The 26,537-nt window shown below is 31.0% G+C and overlaps 2 protein-coding genes across 2 annotated transcripts; one reads left to right on the top strand and one right to left on the bottom strand.

Annotated features, from left to right (window-relative positions):
• The first annotated feature begins 3,336 nt into the window (after positions 1 to 3,336).
• Positions 3,337 to 14,246, top strand: LOC124941206 (ATP-dependent helicase BRM-like). The gene is made up of 14 exons (XM_047481493.1): positions 3,337 to 3,867; positions 5,327 to 6,484; positions 6,744 to 8,069; positions 8,176 to 8,288; positions 8,665 to 8,752; positions 8,837 to 8,923; positions 9,129 to 9,221; positions 9,304 to 9,387; positions 9,498 to 9,701; positions 9,987 to 10,229; positions 10,334 to 11,809; positions 11,890 to 12,435; positions 12,965 to 13,216; positions 13,506 to 14,246. The coding sequence occupies exons 1-14, from the start codon at positions 3,700 to 3,702 to the stop codon at positions 14,088 to 14,090; spliced, it is 6,423 nt and encodes a 2,140-aa protein (XP_047337449.1). The 5' UTR covers positions 3,337 to 3,699; the 3' UTR covers positions 14,091 to 14,246.
• Positions 14,247 to 17,344: 3,098 nt separating this feature from the next.
• Positions 17,345 to 21,527, bottom strand: LOC124942880 (ubiquitin-conjugating enzyme E2 5-like). The gene is made up of 6 exons (XM_047483451.1): positions 21,401 to 21,527; positions 21,216 to 21,295; positions 20,357 to 20,471; positions 19,361 to 19,413; positions 19,148 to 19,276; positions 17,345 to 17,709 (listed from the first exon to the last, which is right to left on the bottom strand). The coding sequence occupies exons 1-6, from the start codon at positions 21,442 to 21,444 to the stop codon at positions 17,576 to 17,578; spliced, it is 555 nt and encodes a 184-aa protein (XP_047339407.1). The 5' UTR covers positions 21,445 to 21,527; the 3' UTR covers positions 17,345 to 17,575.
• Positions 21,528 to 26,537: the final 5,010 nt, after the last annotated feature.

Here is a 26,537-nt window from a genome sequence, read left to right as displayed (position 1 = left end):
CTTAAAATTTAAAATCATTTAAAATGTTATAACAACATTTTTATGTTGAAAATAAGCAGAGATTCCTTACACTTTGATATATTCATTTTTTTTTATATATTTTTCTTAATACTACAAACAAAGCTCTCACATTCGTCTTTTGAAGATTTTTCAGCTTTATTCTCAAACAACGACGCAACTATTTTGTTCCATTTTTAGACAATAATGTTGCTTAGACAATAATGTTATGTTGCAAACTAAGACGATGACGGTGTTGTTACTCTCATTCGACGATGACGGTGTTGTTGGGACTTGATCATGTTCTTTTCAAGCGGCTGACGTATTAGTCTCTTTTCTAGTAACAGGTACTTGAACTCAAAAAAGGGAACTGAAGCTAATGGTTTAAATACTAACGGTTCTATATTGTTTGTGTTGAGTTCCCAAAATCATCTCTAAGTAATCAAAAAAATATATATAAAAAAATTGTGACCACAAGAGGGTTAAGCATACATGGTCTACAAACACAATTAATCATTTAACTAGGCACAAAACTTGGCTCCTGACAAGCTCGAACTCATGACCTCTCAAAGAGGCTGGGGATATACAACTCCTGTTATTGCTAGGCTTGTCGAACTCATGACCTCTCAAAGAGGCTGGGGATATACAACTCCTGTTATCGCTAGGCTAGGAGGCTGAGAATATACAACTCTCAGAGTCGTTTTTTTTAACAAGTAAGATTTTGTTGGTGATCTGCTAGCCTTATTTGTTGGATGAGATGAATCGAAAAAGTATTATTGTTTTCATGTTTGAAATTTTAAATCTCTTGTTGGATTTATTACATAATCACGAGCATACTAAAGGGCTCTCTAACAATAGTTGAATTGAGGTGTCTAAAGAATATAGAATATTCAAGTGTGTAGAAATGATATTTATATTTGTTGATACTAGTACCAATTTTTTTTCCCCAAGAGATTTCAATGAAATCCATCGGCGTTTATTCTTCCGCCAAAAGAAAATTTTCCGCTCCTTACCTTATACCAACAGTTTTTTAGAACGGTCGGAATTTAAGTAAATACTGCTACCAATAAATATTATTTTAATAAAAGTAAATAAATAATTTTAAATAAGAGTTTGTTTGAGTTTTATTTTATTTTTAAATTAATATTTTATTTCGTTCATATGTACCATTTTTAATTTAATTTTTCGTCTATAGATATTTGTATTATATATATATACTTAAGATTTATGACAATAATATAAACGCGTTCTCTTAAAAATAGATTGATATAAAAATTAGACACATGTTTTAGGATGTAATAACTAAATAAAGTGTAAAATAATATATTTTTTAAATGTCCAAAAGTTTAAAATAGAGACCGTCATGTAATAAACACGTGCGTGTCGAGACCATTTCTCACGTGTCATTAAACGCCGAATCAAGAACACAACCTCTAAAATGTGTTGGAACATGCATAATATTTGTTTTTCCAAATTTATATAGAAGTAATTAGGTGACGACTCTAATAATAAAATTAGTATAAATTAAACATTTTAAATGTATTCTAGTTGCACCTACCATTTTGATTCTCCATCTCATTCGATATTTTAAAAAATGTAAATTATGGGGACGAATATCGAGTTCGAAAACCCAGTTGTTTATAGGGTGAATTCAAATAAAATAGATGTATAATGAGATATTTCAAACTCTATAAATGTATATAAAATATTATACATACCCTATTAATCAATATTATCTAAAAGACTTCTTTAATTTAAAATAAAATCACTCATTTATATATATTAAAGTGAATTTTGTTTATCATTGGTGTAATATTGGTTAAATTAAGATAAAAAAATGTAACTAGGGCAGTGTCAGGACTATTCTTATCTAATAGTTTTTTAAGTTGCTATTATAATTAATATATAATTTTATTTAAAATATTTATTCTACTAATGCATTAGAGAACAATTTATCTCAATTATTTGATGCTTGATCATCTTTAAAAATGTGACACTTACAATGCACTAGACTAAAATAAAATAATATTAAGAAATCTAGTCAATATTAGACTAAGCTAAAATATGTAATTATATAATTACATATTTTAGAAATTTAACTCACCATGATACATGATAGTGACACTTAAGTTGGGTGGGCATATGTAAGCCCTCTTAAATTAAAAAAAAAAAATCACATATTTAATTTTTTTTATATATATAATTTTAAAAATAATTAGACTTATTAATTATTTTAGAGTCATTCCTGGTAAGATAATGCTAACACTCCAATAATCACAATATTTGCTTGTTAAATATTTAATTACAAAATAGAGCTATATAATACAACAATCTATAAAATGATGGTGAAGATATGTGTATTTTTTTTTCAAGGATTTTTATTTTGTAATATTCTATAGTATTATTAGTAAAATCAATATGAACATTTAAAATTTTATATTAAACCTTATCTACTTGAATTATGCTAGATTAATATAGTAAAATTATTTATTTAATAAAAACAGATATATCTTTATTAGTTTAATGAATTTAGTGCTAAAATTTTAATAAGAGGCCTAATGATAGAGTTAATGATAATTTAAAAAGCAGAAAAAATGAGGGCAGTTATACTTTCTATTTCAGTTTTAATTTAAATAATATATATAATTTAAAATATTTTTGAAAACAATAAATTTATACTTAAATATATATTTAAATTTATTATATATATGTATAACATTTTTATAAATTTTAAAAGGTTATATGTATTTTTTAATATATATAGTTTAAAAATAATAGTATATAATTTTTTAAAATATTTATTATATTACATATTTCTATTAGATATATTTAAAATTATTTATTAATTTATATATTTAATAATATTTATTATATAATGCATAAATTATAAATTAATAAATATATTTTTAAAATTATAAAAAGATTTCCGATAATTTTAATATTTTTTACCCCAAATTATTTTCAAAATATTTAAAGATATAAATAAATATATTAATATATTATTTACTTAAAATATTAATAATAAAAAACTGTAAGTTCAAATATTTACCTAATCTAAACGGATGCACTATAAGTTCAAATATTTAATAATATTTTATAAAAAGCATTGATATCTTTTTGCTTTTTACAAGTTAATATTATTTTAAAATTTTGACACCCTTTATTATTATTATTATTATCTATTTTTAGTTTAAATTATATATTTTTTTAAAATAAAATAATTGATATATATATATGGCAAAAAAATAAAATTAATTTATTTTTTAAAATAAAAGTTTAGATTTTGTGAATAAAAAAGAAAACTACTTAGGGTTTGACTCTGAAATGTGATTGCGTGAAATACAGAGAGAGGATAGATAGAGAGAGAAAGAAGAGAGAGAGTGACTGTGTGTGTGTTTGTGTGTGAGAGAGAAAGAAGACGCATCAGACGATACCGGCACCATCGGAGTCTCGCCGTCTACAAGATCGATCTCTCATTGGACCCACATGTGGCCCTAGAATAACTATCCTCTTTCAGCAGTCAATTTGGCGCCTATTCAGGACTGAAATGAACGTTGATTACGTTTTATATAGAGAGAAGATGAAAGAGGATACTTGAACACCGGGATCGGACTGACAAAGGTGGAATCCGCGTGAATTTTGGAACGATTTGCTTAGATCACCTATTTTTTTCATTTTTGTGTTAGTTTAAGTGTTTTTTGTATGCAATCGGGTGGAGGAAGTGTTGGTGGTGGCGGAGCTGCCGGCCATGGACGGAATCCGGCGGCTGTTGGACCTTCGCGGTCGTCCGCATCGCCAACCTCATCTTCTTCTGCTGTATCTACACCGCGCATGGGATTTGATTCCATTCAGCAGCAACAGCAACGGCAGGTGAGTGTTTGATTTCATGATATACTGATTGTTTCACCCTAATTGATGACATTTGAAGTTGAAGTTTGTTGCTTTAGTAAATTGAATTGATCTGTGCTTTATTTTTGTGAAAATTATGGATTATGAGTGATATATATCAATCTTTTCAGTTGGTTACTTTAGTTAGTTTACTTACATTCATCTTCTATTAATTGAGTGAACTGTTGTAAGTTTCCTTTAAAATAGACTTTACTTGAATGCTCAATGCAATAGTTGTTCTGTCAAATTTTATGGAGCTTAGGAAATATTATAACATTTCATTGTGACCTCTGGGTGGTCCAACTTGGCATAGCTTTATAAGGACATGTGGATAAAATTTGTTATTCGAATTACGGAATCTACTCCATGCAGATGCTCTTTTCGCCTATGTTTTCGTTGCCAGCTTCACGATTTGTCGTATCTGAACCCCTAGTCTGCCAATGCATTCGTTTGTTCATTAATTATAGCTTTTACTTTTTGTTTCTTGTCGCTTTCTCTTTTCTAAAATTATGCTTGTACAATTGTAACTACATCTTTTGGGAATGTGTTGATCATTGTTCAAGAGCTTAGTCATTTTGAGTTTGTAGATGAATTAGTTGGTTGGTTTTATTTTTTCCTGCTGATTATCTGCTCGTGGCTCGAAATTGTGATTTTCTCAAAGTAGGTTTGTGTGGAAAGTATGACAGAATACAGTGATATTGATGATTAATTTTGTTATCCACGCTAGTTGTTTCTGTTTCTAAACCAGATCTATCTGACTATTATTTTCTGTTGTTGAGATGTTCACCATTGTAAGGGCATCGCGGTTAGCTATAGTTTTGATTAGATCTATATCTAATCACATCTATTCAGATTTATTTTTCTCGAAAAAGGTAACAGATTTCTTTAATAAATGAATAGCCGAACGAAACTTACAAAATGAAAGAAAAATGGGAAAAAACTCAACATGCTAAGATCCCTAAAGGAAAATTAAACCTCTCTAGGGACGATTCTTGTTAGAATTCCAGAAACTAGAACAAACAAGGTTTCTTTAATAATTGTAACCTGAATAGAATGCATGGGAGGCACTGGGTCCCTGAACTGTTATTTTTTAGAATGCGGGGTTCCTCTTTTCCTACCTTTGAACTGGTCTATGGGACAATTGTTTTGAAGCTTTGCTCAAACATTTTGTATCATATTCGAGCCCTGGCCTCTTTCCAACATTACGTAATCTACTATATTATTGTTGGGGAAAATGCCATTCACCAATTAAATATTTAGATTGTATTTAGGCATTTTTGCGCTTGACGTGAAATGAGATATAAGAAGTATATGGTAACTGCTTTTGCATTGTTGATTTCCATCTTTGTATTGAAGCAATTCTTGCATTGTCTTTATGCTCTTTGTTGTGGATGAAATAGTCTTGCAACAGTCTTTAGTCATTACTTGTTTATCTTTTCAGGCAATGCAACAACAGTTATTGCGAAAACCTGAAGGTAATGAAGCCATTCTAGCATTCCAAGCTGGTGGTGTTCAAGGACCCTTGGGAGGGAGCAATTTCGCTTCACCTTCTGGAGCTGCTGCTCAAATGTCTCATATATCCAGGAAATACATTGATTTGGCTCCACAAAACTGTGGTCCCTTTTCTCAGGAGGAGGGTCAAAGTAGGGGGTCCCATCAAATGTTGAATCCGCTACAGCAAGCTTACTTTCACTATGCTCTTCAGGCATCCCAACAAAAATCTGCCTTGGGGCCACAGTCCCAGCAGCAAGCAAAAATGGGCGTGTTAGGGTCCGCACCTATGAAGGACCAGGATCCGAAGATAGGAAATTTAAAGATGCAAGAGTTTATGTCTATTCAGGCTACAAACCATGCACAATCCACGTCATCAAAGAAGCCCTTAGATCATTTTACTCAGTCTGAAAAGCAGTTAGACCAAGTCCAGCATGCAGTCTCGGAGCAGAGGAACGATATGAAGCCTCCCATGCATTCTATGTCTCAACTAGTTCAGGGAAATGTTTCAAGGCCCTTGCAAACACATCTGGCTCAACCATCCATTCAAAAGATGGCAAACGATCAGGCTGCTGTGGCGGCTCAAATGCAAGCTTTGGCCTTTGAGCGTAACATAGATTTGTCAGTTCCTGCAAATGTTAATATGATGGCACAACTTATGCCCCTAGTTCAGTCTAGAATGCTTGCTCAGCAGAAGCAAAGTGAAAGCAATGTGAGCTCACAGACTTTGCCTGCAGTTGTACCAAAACAACAGGTAAGTTCATTAGGTATGACACACAATGTTGCATCAGTTGACTGTCATAGTGGCTCTACACAACAATTTCAAGCAATGAGTAGAGAGAATCAGGCATCTCCTGGCCAGAAGCTAATGAGCTTGAATCATGCTGTAGATCACCCTCCATATACAAAAAATCTGGTTGCTGGTTCCGAAACATTTCAAATGCAACACTCCAGACAATTGAACCAATCTTCTCCTAGGTCTGGAGAAGGGGGCTTGCTTAATCCCTTTTTACCCGAGGGAGCAGCACAGGTGCCTAAGCGTTTAGGATTCACTAAACAACAACTGCATGTTCTCAAGGCTCAAATATTAGCATTCAGGCGTTTGAAGGTCTGGATTTTTCTGCACACAAATATTTATATATATATATATATACATAGTGTAATGTCTTGGTATCTTGTTTTTCTCATTCAATAAGAAATACCTGTTGTTTTCATTGAACTATTACAAGGAACGTGTGTGGCGTTCAAATTATAGAATAGCATAATGAGGAATTGAAAAGCAGAAAAAAAACGCCATACAAATGACTAGACATGTTTAGTGCTTGTTGATACTGATGAAATGTTTTCTCTTTTGTGTTTGTTGGCAGAAAGGAGATGGGACACTTCCACAGGAACTTCTGCAAGCTATTTCACCCCAACCTCTTGAAATGCAACATGAACCGAGCATTCCCCCTGTTGTGGCAGCTAATCATGACAGATCTGATGGAAAAACTATAGAAGAACGCACTACTCCTTTGGAATCAAATGAGAATAATTCCCAGGCCATGGCATCATCAAGTGAACCTAAGAACTCAAAGGAGGAAGCTTTAACTGCGGAAGAAAAACCTACTGATTTGACCATGTTTGTTCAAGGTAAGGCATCTGTGATGAAGGACCATATACCAGTAGCTCCTGTTGGAAAGGAAGATCAACAGACTACTGTAGCTTCCCTAAAGCCTGAACAAGAAGGTGGAAGGGGTAGCCAGAGAACTGCCAGTAGACCTGATATACCGTTAGACAAGGGAAAGGCAGCTCTACCACAACTTCCTGACAATACTCCAGCCAAGAAACCTGTTCAAAGCAGCAATATGTCTCTGTCCAAAGATGTCAGCTCTGCCAGAAAATATCATGGGCCTCTATTTGATTTTCCCTTTTTTACTCGGAAACATGATTCCTTTGGGGCCGCGATGACGATGAACAATGACAGTAACTTGACACTGGCATATGATGTCAAGGACATCCTTCTGGAGGAAGGGAGTGCTCTCCCCAACAAGAGAAGAGCAGAAAGCTTAAAGAAGATTGGTGGGTTACTTGCTGTGAACTTAGAGAGGAAAAGGATTAGGCCGGATCTTGTTTTGCGGCTACAAATAGAAGAGAAAAAACTCAAGTTGGTAGATCTTCAGGCGCGCTTGAGGGATGAGGTTGATCAACAGCAGCAGGAGATAATGGCAATGCCTGATAGGCCATATAGGAAATTTGTTAGACTTTGTGAACGCCAACGGATGGAACTTATTAGACAAGTACAAACCTCGCAAAAAGCTATGAGAGAGAAGCAACTGAAGTCCATATTTCAATGGCGTAAGAAGCTTCTCGAGTCTCATTGGACAATTCGTGATGCAAGAACTGCACGAAATAGAGGAGTTGCTAAATATCATGAGAGGATGTTGAGGGAATTCTCAAAGAGAAAAGATGACGGTCGAAACAAAAGGATGGAAGCATTGAAAAATAATGATGTTGAAAGGTATAGGGAAATGTTGCTGGAGCAGCAGACCAACATTTCAGGTGCTGCTGCGGAGAGATATGCTGTTCTGTCATCATTTTTGACACAGACAGAAGAATACCTCCATAAACTGGGAAGCAAGATAACGGCTACAAAGAATCAGCAGGATGTTGAAGAGTCAGCCAATGCAGCAGCAGTAGCTGCTCGAGCTCAGGTACACAGTCTTCCTTAGTAGAGTTTGAAGCCTGTTCAGTTTTGTTCTTCTTGTAAATACATTTGGTTCTTTGTTTATTTCATAATATAACTGTCTGTTCATAAAGGGATTGTCTGAAGAAGAGGTGAGAGCTGCCGCAGCTTGCGCAAGAGAGCAAGTGATGATCAGAAATCGTTTTTCTGAAATGAATGCACCCAAAGATGGTTCAGCTGTAAACAAGTAAGTTTGTCATCTTGCACAGGCTTAATTTTAATCCTTATAGAGTGTGTAGTAGTCATCGGTGTCTATGTATGTGCTGTGGCTTTTGAGAATAATGAATACTGATTGATATTAGTATGTGGGATATCACCATGTCATGTCAATGCTAGCTACTATGAGATTTTTCATTATGGTGCTTTGAAAAGTTTATTTTTCTTTAATTTACTGAATGATTAGTTCCCAGAAACTATCCGGGTACTGATCAGTTTGTAAAACCCTCAAGATGTACGCCTTTTATTGTCTTTATAATATATAACTGAAAAGCATCCTTGAGATCACATGCCCCTAAAATGGCATAAAAATGCCTGAAAATTCCACTTCTTGTTTCTGATGTCAGGTATTACAGCCTTGCTCATGCCGTGAATGAAAGGGTAGTAAGGCAACCATCATTGTTGCGTGCTGGAATATTACGAGACTATCAACTTGTAGGTGGAAAAACCCTGTTTTCCTATCCTTAGCAGGGTGTCCAAAATTCTTGTTTAATTTGTATGATCCTGTGCTCCTTTCAGGTTGGCTTGCAATGGATGCTTTCTCTGTACAACAACAAGTTAAATGGAATTTTGGCAGATGAGATGGGTCTTGGAAAGACTGTACAGGTGAGTATCTGTTGGGTTAAGGTTTTTGTGACAGACTATAAGTCTTTTCTCAAAAAAAAAAAGAAAGAAGGTTTTTGTGACTGTTCTTGTACTATATTACTTTGCATAAAGTCTTGGGATTTTAGGTATGATATATATGTATCATTTTCTGTGTCTCGTGTTAGATGAGGCTTCTTATAGTCTATGTCAATCCTTACATGTGCAGGTGATGGCTTTGATTGGATATCTGATGGAATTCAAAGGAAATAATGGGCCACATCTTATAATTGTTCCTAATGCTGTCTTGGTGAACTGGAAGGTATGTAGCCTTTTCTGTTTCAATTGCGTTAGGATTTGCAACTCATTTCATAATGAGAGACTAACGTGTCCTGATCTTCTAGAGTGAGTTGCACACTTGGTTACCATCTGCTTCCTGCATCTTCTATGTTGGTGGGAAGGATCAAAGAGCAAGACTATTTTCTCAAGTAAGATGGCTATCTGTACTGGTTTTTGATTTATTAGATGGCCAATATTCTTTCCTTTAATTTTGTTACTTGACTTTGTATAATCTCATATACATGTTATTTTAATGTAGGAGGTTGCTGCAATGAAGTTCAATGTCCTTGTGACTACTTATGAGTTTATCATGTTTGACCGTGCGAAACTCTCCAAAGTTGATTGGAGATATATCATTATTGATGAAGCACAACGTATGAAAGATAGGGAATCAGTTCTTGCAAGAGATCTTGATAGATATCGTTGCCAAAGACGCCTACTTCTCACAGGGACGCCTTTACAGGTTTGTTAACTCTTCCTGTTTCATTGAAGGATACTTTTTTTGGTCCTTTTACCAAGTATGAAGGAGCAACTAGCCGATTGAATGTATTCATTAGATACAAATTTCCTCCCTACCTTTTTTTAACTTCTAACATTCTAAAATAAAAATATGTAAACTGATGACTAATCCAAGATAAAAATATTTGGAGTACGCTACATAAGTGTGTTTCTCCCTTGACATCTTCTTAAATGGTGAATTCACTTGAGAGTAATTATTATTAATTTTTTACTTTCAAATCTTCCACAGAATGATCTCAAAGAACTTTGGTCTCTTCTAAATCTTCTCCTTCCTGAGGTATTTGATAATCGGAAAGCATTTCATGATTGGTTTTCTCAACCATTTCAAAAGGAAGCCCCCACTCATAATGTGGAGGATGACTGGCTTGAGACTGAGAAGAAAGTTATCGTAATTCATCGACTTCATCAAATATTGGAACCTTTCATGCTTCGTCGTCGTGTTGAGGATGTGGAAGGTTCCTTACCCCCCAAGGTATGCTAATGTTGATCTCCTGCAATTTTTTCCATTTATTATTTATTGGTTTTCTCAACCAAGGATTATGCAGGCCCTAATTGGCACAATGAACGTTTTTACAGATTTCCATTGTTCTGAAATGTCGGATGTCAGCTATGCAGAGTTCTATCTATGATTGGATTAAAACCACAGGTACACTTCATGTAGATCCTGATGAGGAGAAGCTCAGGGTTGAAAGAAATCCTAATTATCAGGTTAAAAAATTCAAAACCCTAAGTAACAGATGCATGGAACTCAGAAAAACTTGCAATCATCCGTTGCTCAACTACCCTTATTTCAACGATTTCTCCAAGGATTTCCTTGTGAGATCCTGTGGCAAGCTGTGGATTCTTGACAGGATCCTCGTAAAGCTTCAAAGAACAGGACACCGTGTTCTTCTCTTTAGTACAATGACAAAACTTCTCGACATTTTGGAGGAATATCTACAGTGGAAGCAACTTATATACAGAAGAATCGATGGGACAACTAGTTTAGAAAACCGCGAATCAGCTATTGTAGACTTTAACAGCCCCGAAACTGACAGTTTCATCTTCTTGCTTAGTATTCGTGCTGCTGGTCGAGGTCTCAATCTTCAGTCTGCCGACACTGTAATCATATATGATCCTGATCCAAACCCCAAAAACGAGGAGCAGGCTGTTGCTAGGGCCCACCGCATTGGACAGACGAGAGAAGTGAAAGTTATTTATATGGAAGCTGTGGTTGATAAAATCTCCAGCCATCAGAAAGAGGATGAATTCAGAAACGGAGGTACAGTTGATTCGGACGATGACCTAGCTGGTAAGGATCGATATATGGGTTCCATTGAGAGCCTTATAAGAAACAACATCCAACAGTACAAGATTGACATGGCAGATGAGGTCATCAATGCTGGGCGATTCGACCAGAGGACGACTCATGAAGAGAGACGTTTAACTTTGGAAACGTTGTTGCATGATGATGAAAGATATCAAGAAAACGTGCACGATGTTCCATCTCTGCAGGAAGTAAATCGAATGATTGCGAGAAGTGAAAGAGAAGTTGAGTTGTTTGACCAAATGGACGAAGAACTGGATTGGACAGGGGAGATGATAAGGTATGAACAGGTACCTAAATGGCTTCGAGCTAATACCAAAGAAGTAAATGCTTCGCTTGCTGCATCATCAAAGAAGCCATCTAAGAGTATGGGGATGGAGTTAAATCAAAATCCTTCTGATCTACCTGAGAAAAGAAGGGGGAGACCTAAGGGTAAAAAATTCCCTATATACAAGGAGTTGGATGATGAGAATGAAGATTTTTATGAAGTTAGCTCTGAGGAGCGAAATGAAGATTCTGTGCAGGAAGAAGAGGGAGAAGTTGGGGAGTTTGAAGAAGAAGAATATAATGATGCTGATGAAAACCTTTGTATTAATAAAGACCAATCAGATGTAGAAGCTACTTGTTCAGGATCATCACCTGAAAGTGGGAGGCTAATGCAGGCAGTATCACCTACGATATCATCTCAGAAGTTTGGGTCGCTTTCTGCTTTAGATGCTCGACCAAGTTCTCTTTCGAAAAAGCTGGTTTGTGATCTTTGTATCTGCCAACTTTTATTTTGTTATTTTTATTTTGTGCTTGCTCACCTTTTTTATAAATGATGCAGTCTGATGATTTAGAAGAAGGTGAAATTGGTGTATCGGGTGATTCTCATATCCAGCAGCAGTTGTCAGGAAGTTGGATTCAAGATCGCGATGAAGGTGAAGATGAACAGGTGTTGCAACCGAAAATAAAAAGGAAACGAAGTATACGTCTTCGTCCTAGTTCTATGCCTAAGAGAGTAGAAGAAAAGTATACAAATGAAAAACTTTCCTTCATTGGGGGAGATTCTTCTCAATCGCCATTTCAATTGGAGAACAAATACAAGGCTAAGTTTAAGACTGGCTCAGAACTTAAAACATATACGGAGGCAAGTGCTACTAAGCATGACCAATGTGATTTGTCTGTGAAAGGAAAGAGAAATGTACCTTCAAGGAGAGTATCAAATGCAGCAAAATCACAAACTTCAACCAAAATTGGTAGATCAACTGCATTGTCTAATACCTCAGAGGATGTTGCTGAACACTCCAGGGAAAGTCCAGAAGGTAAATTAACAAAAACTAGCGGGACAGGAGGGAGCAGTAGTAAGATGCCTGATATCATTCAAAGAAGGGTATGTGATTTTACCTACATCCATTTTACAGTTCTATAATTTTCTGAAATTTCAGGTTATTGACTTAACTCGGTAATATAGTAAGAGTGTACAAAAGACAACTTAAGCCTTGTAAATAATCAAATTGCGTAACTATATGGGTAAATCGTTCCACATTTTATCAAATCAACCTACGAATGAAGTACTTAAAATTTTGATATTTTCATTTGGTTTATCCAACTTTTACTCTTCAGGCAGTTAACTAGTTTGATACTTAAAATTCAGTGCCGAGCATTCAACATTAAATTTTTAGTTTTATCAAACACACCCTATAGAGATAAAGAAGATGGATGTACTATATCTATTAGCCTAACTGGCTTGGTTAGGTGTGTTTATCTTTTGCATTGTGTTTAACTTTGATTTAATTTCAGAGATACAATGCTTAAACTATCCATTCAAAGTTTCAGATATAGTCTTACTTTTTCATTATTTTATTTTGCTTGACTCCTGAAATTCTTAAGAAATAATTGGATCATATTTGTATTTGCAGTGCAAGAATGTCATTAGCAAGTTGCAGAGGAGAATAGATAAGGAAGGCCCTCAAATTGTTCCCCTGTTAACTGATTTATGGAACAGGATTGAGAATTCTGGCCATGTAAGCTCGATTGATAATTCCTTTTTGGATTTGAGAAAGATTGATCAACGGATTGAGAGGTTCGAGTATAACAATGTGATGGAGCTCGTAGCTGATGTCCAGTTCATGTTAAAGAGTGGAATGCAGTATTTTGGGTTTTCACATGAGGTATCATATCTTATTTTTGTTTATTGTTTGTGGAAATTATTGTTTCGATATTGTTTCGATGTGTTTACAACATAGATGTTTTGTTTTAAAATTTTTAGAAAGAATTAATACTGGAATTGAATAATGGAATTAAGAATTACAAAATCACATTGATTTGAATTTGATTGGAAACAAATGAATTGCAACTAAATTCACCAATTCTAATTCCAATCTTACCCAATGCTCCACTAAGTGCTTATAAACTAGAATCACTTGATTCCTTAATTTTTGCAAATTTCAAATTTAACAGGTGAAATCAGAAGGGAAAAAGGTGCACCAACTGTTCTTTGAAATCTTAAAGATAGCATTCCCAGACGACGACTTCCAAGAAGCAAGAAACACTTTTCTTTGCTCGGGGCCATTTGTCGCCACCTCAGCACAAGGATCATCCTCTTCAAAGCAGACAGTTGGCATCCAAATCAAACAACAAATACCAATAACTGATAACAACCCTGAATCCGACCCCGACCTGCCTGCTCCAACACCCTTCCAGAAACCGTTGACTCGTCATTCGAGGCTGAATAGCAGCAGCAGCTCGTCGAAAAGAGATCAGAATCAACAGCAACAAGATGATCCTAGGTTATTCGCTCATCCAGGAGAGTTAGTTATATGCAAAAAGAAGAGGAAATCTGCAGTTAAGGTTGGAAATCCAGGCTCTTTAGGTCAAACTACTCCGATTCCAATTCAAAGAGAGACGAGATCGAATCAGCTGCAGCAGCAGGGATGGCTTGGACAACAACAGGCGAGTGATAGTGGCGGTGGAAGCGTCGGTTGGGCAAATCCGGTGAAGAGAATGAGGACTGATTCAGGGAGGAGGAGGCCAAGTCACTTGTAGAAGATGATGTGGTAATAATAATAATATTTATCTTCATATATACTTTTTTTTTACATGTAGATATATTGTTACCAAATTTCCATCTACATTATTGTTACCTAATATACTTGATTTTACTGTATGTCAAATGTTAAAAACTTGCATACTCTTCTTCTTCTTCTTCTAGTAATTTGGATTTCTTCTTCTTCTTCTAGTAATTTGGATTTCTTCTTCTTCTTATTCTAGTAGTATAATTTGGATTCTCAGTAAGTTAATTCTAAATAACCTTGTTAGTTATAAATTATTGAAAAATTTGTGTTATTTGGAATAAATTGTAAGTAAACTGTGATTAGATTATTGCAGATGATTGACTTTTAAAATTTTATGATTTGAAAAGGGTTAAGGAATTTGATTTATGTAAATTAGTTAAGGTTTTATGATTTTACACATTTATAAATTATTTTGATTTTATGATTTTATAAAGTTATAAATTAATTATTATAAATGATTTGTTACTTTTTGTGTAATGCATTGGTTTATTATTGTTTTTAAAATTATTTTTATATTTAATTATGGCTCAATTATATTTGAGATTCGAAATTTGGTTCTTTTTATAAAGAGAAATGATTATGTGAGGGAATTTGGTGAGGGAATGACTTGGCATAATTTTATTCGCTAAAAAAAATCAAATAATTTCTCTCTTTTCTCTTTTTCCTTTCACTTTTACATTTCCAACCAATGAAGGTAATGTCAAGTCATTCCCTCACCAAATTCCCTCTCTCTATCACTCCTCTTTTATAAAATAGGTTTTGAATTTTAAATTGTGTCAAAGCTAAAATTATCAAAATTTTCAAAATTAACAAAAATGTTTGTTTTCTTACTTTAGCATAATATTTTTTTAATTAATTAACATTTAAAAGAATAATAATTTTCTACCATTTCCATATTTTTCAACTATTCCCAACTATACAAAATTTTCAAGATATTCAAAGTACATTTGATATATTGAAAATGCAAGTGTTCAAATTGGTAAAGCATACACTAAATTTATCTTTTTGATTTTTTACAAATTTTTTTTTTATATTATACATTTTTTAGTCACATAAATAAACTTTACTTAATTTTAAAAAATAAATAAATTTGTAAATATTATTTAAATACGACTAACTTAATTAGAACAATGAGAAGTGATACGTTATAATAAGAATACAAACTTTTTTTCAATTTCGTGAAAGCCTTAAATGACTAAAATTGTAATAATTCTTTATATGACATAATTCAAATTTCGAGTCTCATCTAATAAAAACGACAAAAAAACCTTAAATAACAATTGGCTCATTGAATTATATATTTATATATAAATAACTTATAAATGGTTAAAGATTTGAATTTCAATTTTGACTGCCCACATTTAAAATTAAATTCAAATAATCAAACTGAACATGGTCTCATTGATGGATTTTCATTAAAATTATAGTAAACCACAACATTGCATTGTTTATACTAAAAATTAATCAAAATTGAACTAGTAATGATTTTGTGTAGTTATAGTTATATAAATAAAAAAAATCCAATGTAAGTTAGTTTTGAGTTATTTTACAATCATGTTTATAAATTTAATGACATTTCTCAACTCCAAAACATCCTGAAGAACATAACCACGTGTATATGAACTTACATTTTACAAAATAACAAAGTAAAAGTATTTCGCGAAAACGACAGGCAAAATAAAGTCGACAAAAATGTCGAGGAAGAACAAATGATTAAGTGCATACTGCAGCTGTGGGGACTTGATCCTCTAGACAAGTGGTCCTCTTGTTTGATGGAATTATTGAGGCCACCCCATAAATTGTTGTTGGTCCACTATATTTATGTTGATTTATGACAATTCTTCACGACACTTTATTTATTTATTTATTTATTGCTGTAAAAAAAAAACATTTATTTTATATCAAAATGAAAAAAAATGAGTTGTGTTTTTGCACATTATAAATAAAGAAGATTTTTATTGTTTGGTTCAATTTTTACTATTTAAACCTTTGACCAATAAAATAATTCTGTTATATAAAAATTGTACCTATAACTCAACCATTGATTAATCTGAGTTAAACATTTATTCATAAGTTAGTTGATTATATATATTTTTTACTTATAAAAAAGAAAGTTCTTAAAATAAGTAAATAAAAATGAGTAGAATTGATGTTAGATAAGTTGGTTAATGTAATTTAAATTTAAATATTGAATATTCTAAAAATAATTATATAAGCAAAATATTGTTATGAGTTTTAAGGTATAAAAATAAAAAAGAATATTTTTTAACTTATATTACCCTAAAGATACATAATTTGTGTATTAAAACTACATTTTAACTTATATTTCATCTATCTATTAAGGAATTCGTTCATAAAATAAAATAATAAAATGTTATTCTCAAACCTTTTTATTTAGTGATTAAATTTTATTTAAAAATAGTACTTAAATATTTTTCAATTAAATAAATGTTAGGTATAAAAAATTATGTATACTTGTAAGGATGTTATCTTCAATAATGTGATATAAGAAAATGTGCCCAATTCAATACACATTATTCTCAATTAAACTCATCTATGTTCATTAATTACTATTATTCACCCATCTTTATATTTATGTTATTGTACTTGTGGTAGAAATACATCACTTTCACATCTTTCTTTCTCGCAAATGGTCAATTTAATTTTTGGTTATAGGGTTATAATAATATTCAATTCAGTTATAAAATTTAATTTAATAAACTATTTAGAGTTGTCACTTTAACCATGAATATTAATGTGTACGACATTCTTATAACTATTTCCATAACCTTATGCTCGTTCAAGAAAGTTGATTGGAGAGAACTAAGTCGGGGTCAGACACTCGTTGAATAGCCGCAGCTAGATTGTCAGCGATCGACTTTATTTGTTGAAGATACTCTGTTATTGTGGATGAATCTTTTTTGGTGGTTTAAAGTTGTGGACGCAATGACATAATTCGAGGCCGAAATTGGGAGACAAACATGCGCTACAAAGAATGCCCAAGATCCAACAACTTGAACTAAAACTGATTCTGAAAGTGTAGACAACATCCAACTAAGGAGCCATTGATCCTCGTATTTAAATAACTCAAACCGAATAAGCCCTTAATATCACATTTGTTCAAAATTAACTATTTAAAATCAAAATATTTAATTTCATTTATTTTCCAAATATCAATACTTAAGATCTATATAGAGTTCCAACATCCAATGGAGAAGAGAAATTAAATTGAACAAACAGATGATGATTTAAAACATAACCATTGATTGATCCATTTATTTACAATGAGAAAGAGGTTAATTTTGACAAAAGGGTCTGAGATGATTTTCACCCCTCTCCTCCAATTAATACTTCTTTCTCTTTTTAACACATCATAAACTAGAAGATGATGAAGAACATGATATACATTGTACAATAACACAAAGCACATTTCTACGAGAAATTTGCAGAAAGAGGCTATGGATCCACGGGTCCAACAACAGCATCATCAGCAGAGTCGTATTCATCTTCACTCAGCTCCTCATCGCTCGAATTTTCTTCTATCCCTGCAGCTCCTGCATCTTCTGGCTTTGCGTATTTCTCACAATACTCTGAATTATCAGTGATACAAAAGGGATGGTTTCTTAGTGAAACTCAATCACATATACAAATTTACTAACAAAAGTTGAGGCTCGTAGCTCAGTGTTAGAGTGCAGTAACTCACTCACGTTCTCATGGTCATGAGTTCGAGTATTCACATTCCGACCATTCAAATTAAAAATGGTCTTTTATACCAACATGTCAGTATAAACTACTTAGGAGGCAAAGATGTTGTGGCTAGCAAAACGAGAACAAATATATTTTTTGAAGACCGACTTCAATAATGAGCTTTAAAATAGATCAAGTGGTAAAAGTCCTTTCAGGTTGATCACATTACAAAGTTATTAAGAAACATCTTAGTTTGAAGGATAAATACTAAAATAAATTCTTTCTATTTACATGTTTTTGCTAAAATCTTGTTTTATTTTAAGAATGTTTCTGATATAAGGGGACAAGATTTTAGGGTTAATGCCCCCTATGGGAGAATTGAACGGTTTGGAAACCAGCCGGTTATGATAAGTGACGGGAATAAAATGGTGGTTATAAATAGATTAGTAACAATTATATTGTTGTTATGAAATAATTAGTTCAATACTATTGTTAGATTTTTTTTCTCTTCTTCCTTATTGTATTCTCCCTAGCAGTTAGGGTTCTATCTTTCTACATTAATTCAATTGTTCTTTAGCTGGCTAAGAGAACTTATCTTCTCCTCGTTCTCAAATTCTAGTTCTCTTATTCATGTAATTTCAAAATATATACCTAATTCTAGTTCAAGATATATCAGTTTCCTTGCATAATCGGGTTCTTTTAGATAGCTTTGGAGGGTTTTTTATCCATTAATAAAATTGCCCTAACGAGATTTGTTCTCAAAAATCAAATTTACAAAATAAAAGGTTGTTTACAGATGGTATTTTTAAGCCAACATGTGTGTATAACAATTAGTTTGTAGGACAAATTACATTAGATCTTAGGAGGGAAACAAGTTGAATAGAAAACGAGAACATTTTTTTCAAGATCAAGTTTTTCTTTCATAAAGGAGGGCTTGAGGCTAGCATAACATCTCATATCCATTACCCCGACTTCAATCAACGTGCTTTCAGGAAGATTAAGTAGTCTTGAATTAAGTATCACAGGTATCAGGTTTAAGCACATTCATTATTCTAGTATAGGGTGATGGCACAAACAATTCTTGTTCTTCATTGTTAAAATTGATTTACTGGCATAAGTAGTTTTGTTAGGCCGATTTTCTTCGCAAAATCAAAATCCAAACCGACTTAGTCTATTTTCTAGCATCTCCAACCACAATTTGTTGGCGGTGTTTGTACGGATAAAGGATAAGAGGATAACAGTTATTATCATTGGAAATGAACAAATTTAAAATATATAAACTAAAAAGATATCTATATTATTAAACAAAAGTCGTTATATATTCTTATGCTCAAAATGTACCTTTAACTCGACGGTCATAGGCAGCCCGGTCACGCATCATAAGTGCAGCAGCCTCCCCGTTCAAAGGATCAGACGGGTTAGGGTACAGAAGAAGTTGAGGAAGGAACACTTCAAACACATTTACCAAATCTGGAGAATAAGAAGTTGAATTTTATCTTTTGAAATCAAATCTTGTCAATTCACATAGAATCAAGTAATGTTAACTCTTATTACCAAACATTGGGCTCCATGTCTGGTTGATCACATCTAAACAAACTGAGCCTGACCTGCAAATCAATAAAGAGACGGATTGTAAGCTACTATCGCTAAACGAGAACTCAATTGACATCGGTTTGAAAAAGAATGGTATTGGCATTGCTTGTATTTAATTGTTTTTGTTTTATGTAACCAGGGTGTTCGAGACATCTTTTAGCGTATCTCATTTAGTCCCTGCAGGAGGCTAACACAACAATTCACAAACGTAATCACTAACCTCCCACTTCAAACTGGTACTTTCGCTCATAATCAAATACGAGACTTAGCCACTGAGTTACTAGTGTGGGTGACACTAATGAGAGCGTTTGAAAACACTTTCCATTTGGAAACACTTTCTGACTGAGTTTGGACGAGAAAACCTCAAGAAATTTATGAATATATCTAGTTAAGTTATGTTCCAAACATTAGTTCATCTAAATCAACATTCAGATGAGATACTTTGACAAAAAAAGTGTTCCAAAGAAACTTATTAATGTATTCTCGTACAAACTCTCCAGAAAATGTATTCAAACGGGCTCATTGCTTGTATTACTACATCCTACTAATAACCTTTAACATTTAAAAAAGAAAGAAAAGAGAAGCTCATTTTTCTTCCTAAACTTGCATCAAAAACTCGTTTTGATTCCCTCAACTTGCAGCATGCTCATTTTGCTTCCCCAACTTTTAAAAATGTTTCAAACTATTTCCCGTCGTCATTTGTTTTGTTTAACTTCATTAATGTATTGATATGAGATTAAGAAGTTGTAGAAATTGTGGAGATGATTTAAGAACTTAATGGAGTTAACCAATAAACGATGGTGGAAAAGAATTTTATCCATTTCTAAAAGTACATGAAGAAAAACGAGTCTTGCACAAGTTGAGAAACAGAACCAGACTTTGAACCAAGTTCAGGAAATCCAAAACAAAATAAGATGATTTGAATAAGGTTAATAATTCTTGAACTTGTCCACTTACATCTCATCAACATTTGGGTGGTAGATCTTGTTGATAAAGCCTATAGAAGGAGATTTATATGGGTAAGAATCAGGAAGTTCCACTTTTATCCTCCATACTCCACCATGGTAAGGACCTGTTCATATTACTAAAAGGGTCAGCTACTATCACAGGAAACCAACAAAGACTGATTTAACAAAATAAAAGTTTAAAAGTCAATTTTATTAAAAAGGCACCAAAGAGAGGAAAAAAACGAAAACACAGAACAATCAAACTACAAAAACTCATTTGAAAAAAAAAATCAATGCTAAGGCTCTCAATCAAGTCCATAACAGTCTTGTTCCTTACTTCCTTTCGTTCCATAAGATCTCAAAAATGAAAAACCGTCAATGTAATAAATAATCCACAACTCAACTAAGCTTCAATCAATCCAAAACTCGCAAAACCAGTTAATGAAATAAGGTATATCCCATCTAAGCTACTCCAATTAATCCAAATTTCCCAAAACATGTCAATCTAATAAGCCTCCATAACAAATTCTAAAATTCTTTCACTAAACAAATGAAACCAATATCATTCACTCAAAAGAAACTCATCCTCCATATTACCTTGTTTGATGTAGGATATTCAAATAACAATATAAATATATAATGATTTGATACGATTGAAATTAATCTCAAAACATACTAAGAAAACTTCCATCATAACTATCTAAACAAGCAGTTGAACAAAGAAAAACGTCCATCGAATTTGAAAAATGCGTGAATTGAATCTAATAACTCAATGTTTTGAAGATGAAAATGAAAAACCTAGAAAAATAATGGAAAATCGACAAAATAAGGTGTTGAATGAAATATAAGTTTGAGATTAAAGGATTTACTCTCATTAGGTCCATTGAAGTATACGTAAAATGCTTGTATTCCATCGTTGATCATCTCTACTTTGTAATCACTCATCATCCTATCAATATATACCAAAATCAAAGTCAGACAACAGTCAGCAACAAAATGAAAACTGTATAGAGATAATCTTCGAGAAGATGATGTTAGAATCGGAGAATTTTACAGTTTCATCAAGTCCATTTCTCTACGCTTGCTCGGAGAAGACATGATTTCTCGGTGAGAGAGAGAGAGAGAATGAGAGAGAGGAGAGAGATTGGCTAAATTGGTTTAGGCTTTCAATAAGTGAAGCTTGAAGATAACACAAATTATTTTATCTTATTTTATATATTATTGTTGTTTATTTATATTTGTCATTTCATAATAATTTATTTGATTTTGAAAACTTAAACTTTTCAATTAAGTAATATATATATATATATATAATAGTTAGAATTCATATGAAAAATAAATTATAACTTATTAATAAGACATCAAAACATTATTTAGTATGACAAGAAAAAACAAACAAAAAAATTATTTAACATAATAAAATATTAATAAAACGTGTACCACAAAATATTTGATAGGATCGATATGTTACTTGTATTATACCGAGATTTTATATATTTTTTTACATAACTTTGGAAGACATAACTTTATTTACTATATTAGATCGAGTATTATTTTTTAAAAATATATTTTTTCTAAATTAATTAATATAGTTTGAAATTTTGAATGTTTTAGTTAAAATATTTAATGTGAGTGATTTATTGAAAAAATAATTTTAAAAAATTATTAAACAAAATTTATAGTAGGATAAATTAATTAAGAAAAAAAATATTACAAAAAGGACGTTACATTTCCGAGAAAGTATTCTATTACTAAAATATTGTTTAAGTCAGGTATGACACAATTTAAATCTAACCATTATTTTATAAAAATGATATAAGTTCGAATAAATATTTATTTTTATTATTGAAATTAAACTTAATATATGGTGAAGGAGGAGTCTTACGTTAAAAAAAAATACTAATGAATAATACAAATTAAAGTAATTAAAGTTTTTATTTTTTATTCTCATTAAAATAAAAAAATACTAATGAATAATACAAATTAAAATATATCATAATGGTTTGATAACTCTAATTTTATAAAATAAAATTAACAAGTTTAATACATTTTCACATTTTTGACACATTTAAAACGTTTTTCACATTTTTGATATGTTTAATACGTTTTTCACACATTAAACACGTTTATGTCACGTTTAACATATTTTCACGTTTTTGGCACGTTTAACATGTTTTTTACATGTTGAACATGTTTTTGACACGTTTAACATGTTTTTGACAAGTTTAACACGTTTTTTCACGTTTTAACACGTTTAACACGTTTTTTTCACGTTTTTTTCACGTTTTAACACGTTTAACATGGTTTTCACACATTAACCACGTTTATTAAGTTTATGTCATGTTTAACACGTTTTTAACACGTTTAACTTGTTTTTCACACGTTTAACATGTTTTCATGTTTTTGGCACGTTTAACATGTTGAACACGTTTTTGGCACGTTTAACATGTTTTCACATGTTTTCACATTTTTGGCACGTTTAACATGTTTTTTACATGTTGAACACATTTTTGACACATTTACACATTTTTGATAAGTTTAACACGCTTGACACGTTTAACACGTTTTTTTTTACATTTTTACATGTTTAACACGTTTTTCACACATTAACCACGTTTATCACATTTATGTCACGTTTAACACGTTAACACGTTTTTAACACATTTAACACGTTTTTCACATGTTTAACATGTTTTCACGTTTTTGGCACGTTAAACATGATTTTTACAAGTTGAACACGTTTTTGGCATGTTTAATACGTTTTTCACATGTTTAACATGTTTTTTACATGTTGAACATGTTTTTGTCACGTTTAACACGTTTTTGACACATTTAATACATTTTAAACACGTTTAACACATTTATGATATGTTTTCACGTTTTGGCACGTTTAATACGTTTTTAGCCAAACCGTGTTAAATGTGTTAAAAGTTCCAAAAACGTGTTAAATATTCCAAAAACGTGAAAAACATGTTAAAATGTGAAAAACATGTTAAACGTGTGAAAAACATATCAAAAATGTGTTAAACGTGCCCAAAATATGAAAAACGTGCCCAAAATATGATAAACGTGTTAAACTTATCAAAATGTGTTAAACGTGCCAAAAACGTGTTAAACATGTTAAACGTACCAAAAATGTGCAAAACGTGCCAAAAATGTGTAAAACGTGTTAAACATGCAAAAAATGTGTTAAACATGTCAAAAACGTGAAAACATGTTTAATGTGTGAAACATGTTAAACGTGTGAAAACATGTTAAACATGTTAAATATGTCAAAAATGTGTTAGACGTACAAAAAACGTGAAAATGTGTTAAACTTGTCAAAAACGCGTCAAAACATGTTTAAAACGTGTTAAACGTGCCAAAAATGTGTAAAATGTGTGAAAAACATGTTAAACGTGCCAAAAACGTGAAAACATATTTAACGTGTGAAAACACGTTAAACATGTCAAAAATGTGTTAAATGTGCCAAAAACGTGAAAAAGTGTTAAACTTGTCAAAAACGTGTTAAACGTGAAAAAAATGTTAAGCTTGTCAAAAATGTGTTAAACGTGCCAAAAACGTGTTAAACATGTTAAAAATGTGTTAAACGTATCAAAAATGTGTAAAACGTGTGAAAATGTGTTAAACTTGTCAAAAACATGTTAAACATGTCAAAAATGTGTTAAACATGTTAAAAATATGTTAAACGCACCAAAAATGTTTAAAATATGTGAAAACCGTGTTAATCATGTCAAAAACGTGTTAATCATGCCAAAAACATGTTAAACATGCAAAACATGTAAAAAAACGTGTTGAATGTGTGAAAAACATGTTAAACGTGTCAAAAACGTGTTAAACGTGCCAACAACGTGAAAAACATGTTAAACTTGTTATATAGTGTGAAAAACATGTTAAACGTATTTAAAATGTCAAAAACATGTTAAACGTGCCAAAAACGTGAAAAACATGATAAACATGTGTTTTAAGTATAAAAACATGTTAAACATGTCAAAAACGTGTTTAAACATGCTAAAAACGTAAAAAAAAACTTGCAAACATGTAAAAACGTGTTGAAAGTGTTAAACATGTCAAAAACGTGTTAAACATGTCAAAAACGTGTTAAAATGTCAAAAACGTGTTAAACATGTTAAAAACATGTTAAAAACATGTTAAACGTGTCAAAAACGTGTTCGACAGTAATAGAAATCAATGTAGTAAAATCAAGAGAATATATTGAAATGGAAGATTGTTAGTTTATATTGGATTAATAAAAAAAATTAAATTAAATTTATATAATTTGAGTAATTATTTTTATTATATTCTATTTTACTACCATAAGTATTGGGATTGAATTACAATTTTATAATTTTTTTAAATATAAGAATTGTTGTAATTAAATTATAATTCTATAATTTCTCCAAACATAAGAATTAAATTATAATTTAATATCAATTCTCATAAAATTGGAATTGGAATTCCATTACCAATTCCAATTCTACTTATCTAAATGTACTCTAAAAGAAGTTAAAAGAAAAATACAACAAGATACACAAAAAAAAAATAATAATAAAAAAAATAAAAATGTAATTTGTATAACTTAATAAAGAACCGTCTGATGCAAATTAATAAACTTAATGAATATTTAATCAAAAAAAAAAAAAGTAAAGTAATTCAAAGAAGCATTTTCATAAATACTTTTAAAATAAATTATAAATAATCTATTAGTTAAAAATAAATAGTCATTTTTCTAAGAATAACATATATTTTTATTTGATATGAGAGTAGATAAGATTATGAAATTGAGTGATTATAATATGAAACAAATACATTTTTATTATTTGTTATAAAAATAAGATTTCTTCTTTTCGGGGATGTTTGGGATTATATTAAACTACTCAAATATCAAACATTTCACAATCAAATTATTATAATTTTAATACTTTTATTTATTATTTAGTTAATTAAAATAATATATATATATATATATAATTTAATTTATTGTTTTTAAGTCTACTACTCTCTCAGTTTTTTTTATTATTATTTTTGTATGTTTTAATTAATTAATAATATATTATGTAATAAATTTATTTATTTAAAATAAAATATAAATATAAATTTAGATATATAATTGAAAAAATATTTATTAATTTACCATTGAGACATTAGGTAATATATATATTATATATATATATATATATATATATATAATACAAAATTATTTTATCTTACTATATATTATTATTTATTTATATTTGTCATCTCATAATAAATTATTTGATTTTGAAAACTTAAAACTTTTCATTTAAGAAAAAAAAATATAATAGTTAGAATTCATATGAAAACTATATTATAAATTATTAATAAAAATAATAAAAAAAACAAAAATATTATTTAATATGGCAAGAAAAAAAAATATTGTTCATATATTTTATTTTTAAAATTTCGATATATCAATTTATACCACCAAAATAATATTATAAATTAAATATATATATATATATATATATATATAATACTTATAGATAAATAATTACTAATGAAATTATATAATTAAATTTTAATTTCCATTCGAAGAATTAGATTATTGTAGCATTATAAACTTTTTAAAATAATTTTAATGTTTATTTTCTTCAAATAAAAATAGAATCAATCCTCAATGTATTTACTTTGTCTTTTTAACCTTAAAGAGATTTTTTCCTTTTTTCTTTTATCTAAATAGGTTTAATATTAATTCAATTATAAAATTAAATATTTGAAAAGTAAATTAAAATATAATTAAACTGTAATATTATTTAATATATACATACCTATTTTATTTGATAAGGAATAAAACTAATTTGATTTTAATATAGAGTGTTTTATTTTTTCTTTGAGAATAGAATAAATATAATCTACATATATTTTTTTTTAGTATAAATGATATAATATCGATACCGTATCAATATCAGTATGATTGATATGTTATTTGTATCATACCAAGATTTCAATATATCAAAATTTTGGTATATCAAAATATTGGTATAATATATGGTATGGATACAAGATTACAATTTTTTAGAATTAATTATTTTATGGGTAGAAAGGTCTTTAATTATTGATCTATGGTAATGTCGAGTGCATCATAGTCTGGTTGATTTGTTGGAAAGGGAGATCGATCGATCAGTTTTAACTTGTAATGTCGAGTGCATGGTTGATTCGTTGGAAAGGGT

This window comes from Impatiens glandulifera, chromosome 6 (assembly GCF_907164915.1).
Source record: "Impatiens glandulifera chromosome 6, dImpGla2.1, whole genome shotgun sequence".
NCBI classification, from domain to species: domain Eukaryota; kingdom Viridiplantae; phylum Streptophyta; class Magnoliopsida; order Ericales; family Balsaminaceae; genus Impatiens; species Impatiens glandulifera.
This window is presented reverse-complemented; position numbering and strand designations above follow the sequence as displayed.